This window comes from Etheostoma spectabile, chromosome 8, assembly GCF_008692095.1.
Source record: "Etheostoma spectabile isolate EspeVRDwgs_2016 chromosome 8, UIUC_Espe_1.0, whole genome shotgun sequence".
Lineage (NCBI taxonomy): Eukaryota > Metazoa > Chordata > Actinopteri > Perciformes > Percidae > Etheostoma > Etheostoma spectabile.
In genome coordinates, this window is record NC_045740.1 from 1,349,464 (window position 1) to 1,362,629 (window position 13,166).

Below are 13,166 nucleotides of genomic sequence, written 5' to 3' on the forward strand. Positions count from 1 at the left end.
CCAAAGACAGTTTAGTTTTTCCCAGTACTGCACAACGTGTTGTTTGTAAAAGCTTACTAAGTTTTAGTTGATGTGTTCACTCCTTACTTCACATGTTGAAGTGTTAAAAGCCTATGTGTGTTACTCTTTAGGGGCACAATGATGATGTTGTTGAGCCTGAGTCTGAAAGAACTTAAATTAGCACAGCTTTAATGATCTATAATGATAATTAGGTGTATTGATCTAAATGCAGCAAGCATATTTTTTGTTATACTTAATCATTTTGAACTTTGTGGTTGTCCTTTGTAACCATTTGAACATTTTAAAGTGTATTCAAAGATCCCTCATTGTGGTCAGAAAGTAATATTTCCCAAAGCTGACAACAACAGAGAAACAATCACTGCAAACACATGGATGGTTGTTGTCAGGGCCTGCTCTAGCCCATTGACTGCCCTAGGCGATACTGAGATTTTCGCGTTTAATGGAGTGAACAATTATTAAAACATTTGAAATTGGTCACATGATTGGCTCAACAGAGATGGCGGCTTAAGGTATAGCTTCTGGCCCAATTTTGCCAAATAGTTGTGTTGTATGGTTCCAACTCTAAAATTCTATCACTTTGTGATAGAAAGTGCAATACTGATGTCATTGCATGTGTCCCACCTTCCGCTCACTTTCCCTTTTGTGTCACTTACATTTGTGTCTTGCATGTTCTGTTTGTTGATGGACTTAACTTTGGATGCACTGTTGTTAGGATTTTACGAAGTGAAAGGCAGTAGCATGTTGCTTTTCCACATCTACTCTCATTTAGAATGCAGCTTTTTTGATAACGGTGGTCTTACATTTTTGCTGAATGCACCTCACCAGCGAGCCAACAACCTAGACTTACTTCACAAGAAAAATGTTGACGTTGCATTATTACAGGAGACGCATTTGCTACAGATTGATACCGGCCGCTTAGCCAACAGATTCTATTATACAATTACATCCTCCTCAACAGGCTAAAATGCAAAAGGACTGGCCATTGTTGTCAAACGGAATCTTCCACTTAAAGTTTTGTCCACTTGGTCAGACAATACAGGCAGAATTGAGATTTCTACAATAGAGTATAGTTTTAGAGAAATGCGCCTAATATTTTTGATGGCAGTTTCTATGGTACACTCACCTATCAAATGCTGGAGTTAACGGACTGTTCTTTTGTTGTTGCTGCGGACTTTAATGTTGTATGTGACCCAAATATTGAACGGTCGAACGCAGGTCACTGAGGTTCAGGAGCAAGCCACAAATGGTTTGAAATCATTGGCCAGCAGCTTGGTGTGCAGTTAATCCCACCTGTAAGGATTATTCTTTTTCACAGGTATACATAAATCTTTTTCCAGGATAGATTTTCCTTTTGCATCCACTCAATTATTTCATTCAATTGATAAAGCGGTGTTGCTTCCAGTGGCTTTGTCTGACCCTAAAGGGGTCCTTTGCGTCACCACCCTAGACCTTCTGTCTCAATGTGCTGCTAGATGGCGCTTTAATAATTCTTTTCTGAGAAATAAATCCTACATCGGTCAGTTTAAAGCTACATCACTGAAGCTGCAAAACCTTGAAGCTGAGTTCACCAGATTAGACTCATTGTTGCAAATTAATTTTCCTGACCAAATAGCTTTATCTCTTTCTTTCTCACTAGTCAAGAAAGAAATAGACAACATTCTGAAACAGAAATCTGCATTTCTAATTCATAGAATGAGACATGTTACTTTCAAGGTGCTAGACCTAGTGCTAGACATCGCAGGGCATCACAGAGCGCAACAGTGTGTAGCAAGGAGTGCAGCAGGACCACAGCGACAGCTGCAATCTCCCCAGACCAAGGTTAGTAACAAGCATTTCTGGGACAGGATGTACACAAAGAGAAATGGAAAGGGAGAGGAGAGAGCAGCTCAGTGTGTCAAAGGAAGGAAGGAAATCCCTCGCCAGTCTAGAACTATAACAGCATAACTAGGAGAGACAGGTTAAGAAGAGGTGCCTGGTCAGGCTAGAACTCTCCCCAGCCGGATCGTGCTTTTACTGGCCTGCCTCCCTCTACTTTATGATGTTATTGTTCATGTGATAGATGAATCTGACAACTATGAAGAGAAGCTATGACCAAAAGACATCTCTCCATTAGTGCATGTACTGAGCAGGTGTGTGTAATTCAGGCCTGTGTGTACTGTGTGTAAATTGTAATTTTCCCTTGCGGGACTAATAAAGTATACATTATTAATATTATTATTATTATTAAAAGTCAATTTTGGCCTATAAATATCCTTAAGCCTGGGCTCTTGTCAAGTTTGAGAAATTTCGGCCAAATTGGACAATGTACAATGTACTAAAGTTACAACAACTTCTTTGTTCATTGATAAATCCTCAAATTGGCCTTCACCTGCCGAGGCGAGCTACACTGAGGATCTTGGTCAAGGGGCATGGCCACCCTCTCCTGCTCTGTTCCAATCACCTCCACAGTTTATCTACCCGGGCTGTTCACCTCTTCTGACCCAGATCGTTTCAACCATTCATGAGGTAACTTGGCTCTGAGTACTTCTAGTGATTCCACTCCTAGAACTCAGGCCTTTTTGTTGTTGTTTTTTGCTCCTACGTAACCTTGTCTCCTCTTCAGATTCAGAACCTGCTGTCTTCTGCTGCGCCGTGCTGTTCCCCACTTGCCTGCTGGCAGTTTGTCTCACTACTCGGATCTCATCTCTCTCCTGACCTTACCCTGGTGAGCTAGCACTGGATGCTCACAACCACCAACTCCAAGTCTCAGCTCTGCCTCGGCTTCACTCCTGTCGGCTCCCTTCTGCCTCGATCCCGACCCTTCCCTCTCTGCACGTTCTCAAAGACTGTTCAATAAATATTTTGTGTCTCTGAGTTCTGGGTCAAACCCGAACTTAACAAATGTACAAACATCTTTAACATCTTAAGATGGAACAGACCAAATTTGAAGTTGATAGGAAATCTCTAGGAGGAGGATGTTAAAGTATGACATGTGGAAATGGCCAAAGTCATACTAGTTTCGAACTTTCAATTAAAAGTGGCAGACTTCCTATTGGTTTAAGGGTATGGCTCCAATGAGCTTCTTTGTACGTCTTGACATGATCCAAAAGTTTTGTGAGTCTACGTTAAACATACTGCTGGGGCTAAATTGTTTTGTAATTTTATAGGGGGCGCTCGCAATCCATTTTTGTGCGCCTATTCCCGAAACACTTAAAATATACGTAAATTTTAACCAGACATGGTGCAGCCGCCAATTTTGGTGAGTTTTTGAGTATGTTAAGCACCTCAAAAAGGCAATTCATTTGCCAGAAGAAAGGAAAGGAAAAATTCCTTCAGTTTCAATAGGGCTTTTGTCGCTGTCAGCGCTCAGGCCCCAATTAGCATTACTAAACACCACTCATCACCAACAGCATTACATGACATAGTTCAAATGAACTTAAAGTTACATGTGTCAACTTGTGTCAGTCTGTTCAACTTATTCTGTATGTTTTTCACTAGTGATACTGCTTGGAGAAATGGCAACACATGAGAACGGGAAGTTTTGATCAGGCTAGCTAGCTAGCTCCATTTACCAAGCAAGCTTACTAGGAATAGATGCTAGCGGAGCACGCAGTGATAGCTAGCTAGCTTCTACCAACAATGAAACGTCAACCATTAACAGTCACACAAAACACAGTTTTGATTAAACTTTATAACTAATGTCTGAGATGAAATATACTGGGTTTTCTCCTCCTCTTTTATTCGTTTTCGTCTCTATGCACCAGTTTGGACCTTTTCATTTTGAGAATTGATATTCTAACTGACGTTAGCTTGATCGAGTTTTCTTGCAACGCAACCATAACGTTGGCATCAACCCCCCCCCATTCATCATATTTTCATTTTAACATATGGGGGGCAGGGCGCCATGTGTATTTGTTTTAATTATGGATTTATTTCACCAGGGTTTGATTTCCTTTTTTATTCCGTTAATCAATGTTAAGAGCAAGATGTATGCTTAAGGGAACCACTAGAGGGCGGCCCCCACCGATTTGTCGACATATGCGATCGCCTAATTCGCCTTTAGCAAATACCGGCCCTGGCTGTTGTCTGTGTTCTTTAGAAACAGATTTCTTATTCACAAGATATTGAATGTATTTATTTTTTTGAAATGTATAATGCTATGTGATAATTTGGGCATGAAATACATAAAAAATAAATTAAATAGCTTCTTTTTTTATCAACTAACCCTGTGTCTAGTGTCCAGTCATCGTTAAAGTGAGTCTTTAAATATGCTGCCATTATTATGCTATTATGTCCTATTTAATTGTTTTGCATAATAAACTGCAGGTATTTCAATCTTTTGTTGGTCATTTTATTTCTCTAAAATAATAGTGGATTCATTTTCGGGTTTTTTTCTGAACCTGGTTAGTAGGTTGGAAAAAAATATACATAAAGTTAAAAGTAGAATAATACAACTGAACAAAAATATTTTCTTAAATTCTTGAATAACCTTAGAAGTTACAATAGACAGTATTTTGTACCTGAAACCAAAAGCAAAACATGTGCTTCTGTTCACTTCTTCCAGATAAGTTGTTTGGTAGATTGTGGTTACTAGACTAGTTGGTTAATATATGGAAGCACAGGTCACCCACACTGGAAACACTAAATCTCAACATTGTCAGAAAAAGGTAAAATTATTTACTTGCCTTGTTTTACTGTATTTAAAGATATGCCAATCAAGTATTTAGAAATATGAGGTTCCAACGACTAAAGTGACTTTAGTGGAAGAGGTATTTGATCCCTCAACTTCAGTTAAACAACAAATACAGAATTGTTGGTAGACTACTTAAGTAAAACAGTAAATCTGCTAAATGTAATTATCAAGGTAAATTAAAACATTATGCAAATTGGCCCCTCTCGGATTATAGAGTATTATTTTATTATTATTGCTGATGTATTACCATGTAAGAAGCATTTGAATGGTCTATGGTGCGCAATTCTCAAGTACAAGTACCTCAAGATTTTTATTAAGTACAGCACTTGAGGAAGTGTAAAGGGTTACTTTCCATCCCTAGAAACCAACATTAAAAAGAAAAAAAGAGCAACACCAAGGCTGAAAACTTATTTTGCGCGTAAATGTAATGCAAAAACGTACAGTGTGTACCTATGTACTTACCGTAGCCAATCTAATACAGGAAGTCAGGGAAGTAATAGCATTAACTGCTGAACAATTCTTAAATGTGTCAATTCAGGGCATAATGTCAGTGTGAAAACAAAACGCATCGCGTTTTACTTTCAGAAACACTATCTTTAAAAACATGCTTAATGTTTTATAGGAAATTGTGTCTTCAGCTCGTCAATGAATTTAAAGAGTTTTATTTTGAAAATACTACTCGGAAGTCTTCTGTTTACACTTGCCTGGGCTGTTTGACAGTGAAGACGGGTGCGCAGTTTTTTGTTGGCAAGAGTTGCGTAGTAGACAGTGACCTGTCTTCTTAAAATAACGGACAATGGACTCCGGCCGCGGAATACAGATACCGAGCCGTCTCCCGCTGCTGCTGACCCATGAAGGGGTGCTCCTCCCGGGCTCCACCGTCAGGTTCAGCGTGGACTCTCCGCGGAACATGCACCTGGTCAGCCAGCGGCTGTTGAAGGGCACTTCTCTGAAAAGCACAATCATAGGAGTGATTCCCAACACCAGAGACCCAGAGCACGACACCGACGACCTCCCCACCTTGCATAAGTAATACACATTTAGTTAAATATGTGGATAGAGAGTAAACAGTTGAGTCATTTCCTAAATTTGATAATGTGGTGTTGATGTTTTGGAGGTGAGACATACAGCTCAGGACCCCTCCAAGTACACAAACTTAGCTAGCTAGGTGTCGCGAGATGATTTCAGAATAAGGAAAAAGATAAAACATACTGTAGCTCTGCTACGCAATAGTATTTGATTTTTACTTTTTAAACTTTTTTCCTCAAATCTGGCTAGTTACATGTAGCTAGCATGCGATTTGGTGTTACATCACTGGCGTTTCACTGGCATGGCAGAGTATTCAATGCAAATCAAATTACGTTTTCCCCTTTATTACGTGTCAAATTTAGTGTAATTGGTATTTTTATGTTATGCACAGTTCATGTTTTTTGAACGAAGTTGCAGTGTGTGATTTGTTCTAGAAAAGTCGAACAGTTTTTATCAGTAGTCCTGCAGCCAAGCACAGCAAATGGACTTTAACCTTTCACCAGCTGTTTACCAGTTTGGCCTGGTTACTAAGTAGCAATTGTTGTTCGATGGTTTGTCTCTTTCAGCCACAGTTACTGGAAAATAAAACCTTGTTCTTCCCACTGCTCCTTAATATCTAGTTCAATGGCTTAAAGGATGCAGAAGATGAATTTGTAAATAATAAAACAAAGACAATCTGACGTCCCTGTCACTTTTTGTTGTAGACCACAGTAATGTGGTATGGATGTCAGGGGAAATATGGATTCAATGATGCTGTTCAGCTGTTAAATTATTGGGAGCTTTCACACTCAAAGGATCTCATGCATTGTCCTAATAAATAAATCTTAAATTTAGCTTGTGTTTATGAAAAATCAACATGACAATCCTTTTGCTTCACTGAAAATAAAGCTTTGTTAACGCTTTGTTCAATTATTTTTTAAAGTTTATTGGGGTCAGTACACTATGTAGCAGCAAAGCTTGGCTCTTAGTGTTCATTGGCGTGAGACTGAAATTAGAGACTTCCACATATTGCAGCACACCTGCTGATTGTAACAGAGTTGTTTGATCTAAATCAGCAGGTCTTCAAGAAGTCTTGACCATATCCAAGGTGTGAAGACTGAATCTGTACAAACAAACAATCAGGGTAGATTATTCTTTAGTATAAGATAATGCTGCTATGATTCTCAGGACAAGCCGTGATCCTCCTCCAGTGAGTTTTCTATCATCGTCCACGTCTTCTGTCTCACTTTCTCTCCATCTCTCTGTAGAATTGGTACAGCGGGGATAGCAGTGCAGGTGGTGGGCAGCAACTGGCCGAAGCCCCACTACACCCTCCTTATCACAGGATTGTGCCGCTTTAGTGTGTCAGGTCTTCTTAAGGAGCGGCCCTTTGTCCTGGCAGAGGTAAAAATGACAACCCCATCATTCGGACAATGTCTCGCATTTAAAGATGAACTTAAAGCAACACTATGTAACATTTGTAACTTAAAATAATGTATCCAAAACCGTTTCTGCCATATTGGGTAGCGGATCTGTAGTTCCATTGAGACATAATGGGACAATTCTGCTTTCAATCTGTAGGGGCGCCGAAGCGGGAAAAGTTCTCTAGTGTTGCTTTAAAGCTGCCTTGTGGGCGTGTTTGTGCGTGTACATGAGATCACAAAACTTCAGACCCATTCAAAGAAAAATGGCTCCATAGCACCACTATGGGTCTGAAACTCAGCAGGATACTTTTAACACTAGCCATGCGGTGAATGTCAGTAAAACTTACCCCTGTAACTAGTATTAGCCAGTACTTTAAGGAAGTGGTTCCAAAACATTTTCACATCCTCGACCCCTAAACTGACACAAATTAAACCACGGACCCCCATTTGTTAAGATTGTGTCCCAGGGTCCTCTAGTTTTGCTTTTAGATGTTTATTACAGAGAGTGTATGAAACCCATTACCAAAATAGTCAAACATTCTCTCATCTTATGAATGGAATTATAGTAAAAATGATTCCCAAATATTCTGGGGACCCCTTTGGAATCCTCTCAAGGACCGCTTGAGGTTCCCCGAACCCCACTTTGACTACCCCTGCTACAAGGTACCCTATAGAGTTTTCAAGTAAAAAAGAAGAAGAAAAAAAAACGCGTTATGTTTATGTATAATGTTACTTATCAAAAAACTTTTTTTTGTTCTCCTGAAGCCTAACAAATGTTTGGAATGCATTTTTTTCCTCACAACAACTATTTATTATTATTCTTTTAAATTTTTTTTTTTTAAATATCTCTATTGTTTACATCATGTTTGCCTGTCTTCTTCATTTCTTGTTTTGTTTGTTGGTGCATGGCTAGATTTCTGTGTGCATTACTGCTGCCAACTGTAAATCAACAGTGAAGTGTGAAACCTGCGGCAGAAGTGTATCATGTCACGCCCTTTCTTGTTTGTTTACAAAATACAGGATTTTTCCTTGGTTTTAAGAGCGCTTAGTTTAATGTAAATAACAACATCATGCACTCATTTGCATACATCTGTGACAATATCGAACAATTATTCGCATAAAGCTAAGTGGTTGTCGGTTTTATCAATGCTGAGATCACCTTAAAGGTGCTCTAAGAGATGTCCTGCCTGTTTTAGGCTAGAACATCTGTTGTCACATACAGCAAACCTCTCCTCAGTATCCACAAGCTGCCTGTCTCCAGAACACACTGTAGAAAAACTGTAGACAGTCCAGGATCTACAACATCCTACCCAACATCGCTTTAAGCAAAACTTAGGAGGAGTAGCGTGTTACTAAAATGAGAATAGCTGGCACCTGAACAGTCCCGGAAATGAAACGTTGATGTAGTCTTGGCTGACTGCAATATGTGCCTCTTCTAATTGGAAAATCATCGCAGGTGCAGCAATTGGATAAACTGGAGCAGTACACGACCCCAGCAACAGAGGGTGTCCCAGCAGAAGAAGGAGAGCTGGGGGAGCTGTCCCACCAGTTCTACCAAGCTGCTGTACAGGTGTGTGTGTGTGTGTGTGTGTGTGTGTGTGTGTGTGTGTGTGTGTGTGTGTGTGTGTGTGTGTGTGTGTGTGTGTGTGTGTGTGTGTGTGTGTGTGTGTGTGTGTGTGTGTGTGTGTGTGTGTGTGTGTGTGTGTGTGTGTGTGTGTGTGTGTGTGTGTGTGTGTGTGTGTGTGTGTATAAAACTACATTCACAGACACTTTGAGGGCTGGACTGTGAGAGCTTGCTTGTTTTTGTATTATACAAAAATAGGACTGCCTGCATGCAGAGCATTTTGCAGTTTGTTTGGAAGTATTAATAGCAAAAAGTTGTCCTGTGGAGTTTCTTATAAACAAACAAAAGCTATGTTAATATTCAGTGTTACTCACCAAAACGTTGTGTATCTAACAAATATGATTTGAATCCACTACATTTGTGCTTACTGGCGGGTAGTTTTTCTTCTTCACTGCCTTTGCTGGCACATTGCAGCATATCTTGGAGCACTGGGCACACAAATTTCCTTCAGGATGAATAAAGATCTTTCTTATCTTATCTCATCTTGCTGTGAGAAGACCTGCAGGTTGCAGCTGTGTAGCACTTAGGGAAGTTGGCAAATCTATAACTCAAAGTACTGACAAGCCAATTCATCAATTACTGAAAAGGCTTTGTCATATGTCTTTCCATTCATGATTTATACCACAGCTATACCAAATTCCTGGAAAACTCTGTATATGAACTCTAAAAATGTAAAAGTTTCGTAACAAGAAACATTTGTCTTAACCGTTACAGGCAAGGCAAAGTTTTTTGTATTGCATCTTTCAACTATAGCAATTAAGGCACTTCAATGTTCATTACATAGGAGAGAAATTTAAAAAAAAGAGTAAAACAAAATAAAAAAGAAGATAATATAGGCAATAAACTGTGATGGATCATGATAGCAACGAGACTTAAGCCTCAAATACACGCTTAGTTGTGTCAGTAAATCCAACCTCTCTATGTGTGTGTGTAGTTGTTAGGTATGTTGGACATGTCCGTTCCAGTGGTGGCTAAGTTCAGGCGTCTGTTGGACAGTCTGCCCAGGGAAGCTCTGCCTGATGTGTTAGCCTCCATGATCCGCACCTCAAACAAGGAGAAACTACAGGTGAGGTGAACTGTTGGGTCTGTGAACACCAAATTTCAAGTTAATAACTTCAAAAAAGAGAAAGAAACAGGGTGTGACAAACCACTATTTGTAGAGTGTTTAATGACGTGATTACAGCATCTTTTGAATCACTCAGATTCAATGTTTTTATTAATTCATTTAGGTTGAGAAACAAGTCAATCACGGTGAAACTGTTGTTACCTGTAGCAGTAGAGTGAGCTTAATGTTAAGATTTTTTCTACAGTGAATGTATTTTGAAAGGAAGTTTTTGTTTCTCCACGTGCGCGGTGAAGGTCCTGGATGCGGTGACTTTGGAGGAGAGATTTAAGAAGGCTCTGCCCATGTTGACCAGACAGATAGAGGGACTAAAACTGATAAAGAAATCCAGGAAAATAGGTCCTGACAATGAGAAAAGGGTAACAAACATTTGCATTTCTCCTTTTCCTTTCAACAGTGTCTGTATTGATATGCCTGTTCACCTCTGTGTCTCGTCTGATCAGGTGTTATCGGTGCGTAAAGGTGGAGTGTTCCCGGGCCGGCAGTTCAACCTGGATGAGGAAGATGAGGATGAGGATGGCGATGACACTGCAGCCTTAGAAAAGAAAATCCACGGGGCCAAGATGTCTGAAGCTGCACTTAGAGTTTGCCTCAAAGAGCTCAAGAGGTAAACTGGCCCTGATAAGCCATGATGTTTGTGGTCACTCTGTCCTAGTTATCGCTGAAATGTATTGAAAGTGTTCATATTATGCTTGTTCAACACACATGGTGAAAAGAGGCTCTGCAGCAATGTGCAATCCAACAAAAATATGTGTCTTTTTGAAAATGAAACCATGTGAACCTACTCTGGTACAACCTCTAAATACAGTTCTGAACCTGAAAAGGAGCATAATATGAGCACTTTAACAGCTGCAGTTAAAAATAAGCCTTTATTTGCATTAGCTTTCATGGATTGTGCCTTTGACTGCACAGTTGTAAAATGCAATTACTCGTGGTGAAATAATGGCACATCTGATTAGGGCTGTAAGGTTCTTGATTAAATGAGAATCACAATTTGTTTTGTAAGAATTTAGATCATGATTCTCAGAGAAAGCATTTATTTTATTCTATAACCAAAACAAAACATTTGGACTATTGCATTTCTTGCCTATAAAAGCCTCAGACAAAGAAACAAAGCAAAAATATGGACTTTTGTGTATGTTATTATATTAAACAACAATAATTAAAATACCAACATGGTCAGAAAAATACATCCATAAAAAACAAACACAATTGATATACATATCTTTCTATTCATCTCATTCCCATCAATACACAGTAGTACAAATGCTTTCTGGGAGTTGGAGGATATAGGGTCAATAAGGTTGTGTCACCAAAAGCAAGATATGACGTGATGGAAGTAGCGTCCCACAACTGCTTCAGTTTCCACACACAGCATTACAGTTGAGAAGATTGTCATATTTACATAAGGCTAATAACAATTGCTGTTAAGCTAGGACAGTTTTAAATAATTTGCACCAAAGATGGAATAACAATTACAGTTTTGCAATGGACAGAACTGTACACATGCATGCATTGATGGACAGTGTTACACTGTGTGAGAGATTATTTGCTCCAAGTGTGACTGTTACGTGTGAAATTGAACACTACGGTAGGCTATATGCCAATGTTGTTTTCAATAAAAAAAACATTTGCACAAAGCAAGCCGATCCACTTTTCCATGTTGATAAGAGCATTAAATGAGAAAAACTAATGGGACAAAAAGAAATCAAGGGACATTTAGAATAGATAAAAATGTGTGATTAATTGCGAGCTAACTATGAAATTAATATGATTAATAAAATTGCAAAATGGCAGCTTTTGTTGGTTGAGTTAAGAGAATGTTGAGAATGTGCTGACATCACATTGAAGCTCAATGTCCATCGCCAGTCGCTTCATGCAAGTTTCATCACCTTTAATACATTTGACATACAGTTAAGATAATACCAATTGCAACGGTCTTCAGGGTTGGTTTGTTGTTGCATAAATAGGTTGACATTTATTTTTTAACTTATTTTAAATAACCTTGTCACAGTAGTTGGCGTATTTTTCACTCGACTACTATTTACTTATTTAATTTTTAATTACTTCTAATCACATAATACCATTAATATTTTAATCGTTTGACAGTACTACTTTTAGGAGAACAAAGCTTGATTCTTTTTTTAATCCAACATTTTAAAGAACGCTTTCAATTCTTTAATCCCGTCAAAAAATTACTCAGATGTGCTTTTGTCTTGAATGCATAGCCCTACTTCTTCTCTCTTTAATGCATGTTTACGATGATGAGTCCTGGTCTGCAGTCTGACCAGCGTTACATGTAAACTCATTCATTCGTGTGTATTCAGGTTGAAGAAGATGCCTCAGTCTATGCCTGAGTATGCCCTGACCAGAAACTACTTGGATCTGATGGTAGAGTTGCCATGGAGCAAAAGCACCAAAGGTAAACAAAGCTGGTGACCAGGTCCACAAGCCAAATGTTTCATAAGCCTCTAATAGTGCATAGGATATCTAATACTACTAGCAACAATGCTCTGATTAACCCGCTGTACGCTGTCTGCTCAGCACCATACAGCAGACAGACAAAGTAAGCAACTAGCTGGTGAACATAGTGCATCATGTAGCAGCTAAAGAGACATATATTATACACACCATATATATTTTACACACCAGTTGGTGGAGAGCAAACCAGAGGTGATTAGAATAACATTCATCACTTTCCTATGATGATATGTTAGAGATACGTGTTTACAGCTTGTTCTACTGCCCTTCAGGGCTTTAAATAAAGTACTTAATGCCACTTACATGTCACACATCCGTATCACATACAGTATCTCTCATGTCCAAATATGAACCCAGTGACATTTCCTTTTTAAAATACCAAGGCAACATTCTTACACAAAGAGAAAATACAGTGACATTATCAGAATATCAGGCCCGCTGCCAATAGATTAGACAAAACACTCGTGTTTGACACAGTGTCTTTGTCACTGCTTTTCTTTGTCCTTGCTGCTGATGGCTCAATTAGTAATTCTTAGTGGAGACTAGCCAAAGATCATAGCCAAAGTATTGCCTGCAAATACATCCGATTGTTTTTAAAAAGCGTTATGCAAACTTGTTTGTACTGTACTTGTTTTCCTCTTCACTTTCTCAAATTACAGTCCCTCATCTCTCTGTTTCTGCTGCTCCCACCGCAACGTCTTCACCTTCCCTAACTTCAATATCTTCTCTTTTTCTCTTTGATCCATCATCTCAACTGCACGCAAACACACACACACACACACACACACACACACACACACACACACACACACA

General features: G+C 39.1%; 1 protein-coding gene across 2 annotated transcripts in view; it reads left to right on the forward strand.

Moving 5' to 3' along the window:
- Positions 1 to 5,382: 5,382 nt before the first annotated feature.
- The window catches only part of lonp2 (lon peptidase 2, peroxisomal), a 21,609-nt gene continuing 13,825 nt past the window's right edge, over positions 5,383 to 13,166 (forward strand). Inside the window, exons 1-7 of one of the 2 annotated variants that reach the window (XM_032522751.1) lie at positions 5,383 to 5,722; positions 6,970 to 7,105; positions 8,582 to 8,695; positions 9,684 to 9,815; positions 10,109 to 10,231; positions 10,316 to 10,479; positions 12,200 to 12,294. In XM_032522751.1, coding sequence (XP_032378642.1) covers positions 5,490 to 5,722; positions 6,970 to 7,105; positions 8,582 to 8,695; positions 9,684 to 9,815; positions 10,109 to 10,231; positions 10,316 to 10,479; positions 12,200 to 12,294 — 997 coding nt within the window. In that variant the 5' untranslated portion in view covers positions 5,383 to 5,489. The remainder of the gene's footprint in view (positions 5,723 to 6,969; positions 7,106 to 8,581; positions 8,696 to 9,683; positions 9,816 to 10,108; positions 10,232 to 10,315; positions 10,480 to 12,199; positions 12,295 to 13,166) is intronic. The other variant, XM_032522750.1, reaches the window with a different exon arrangement.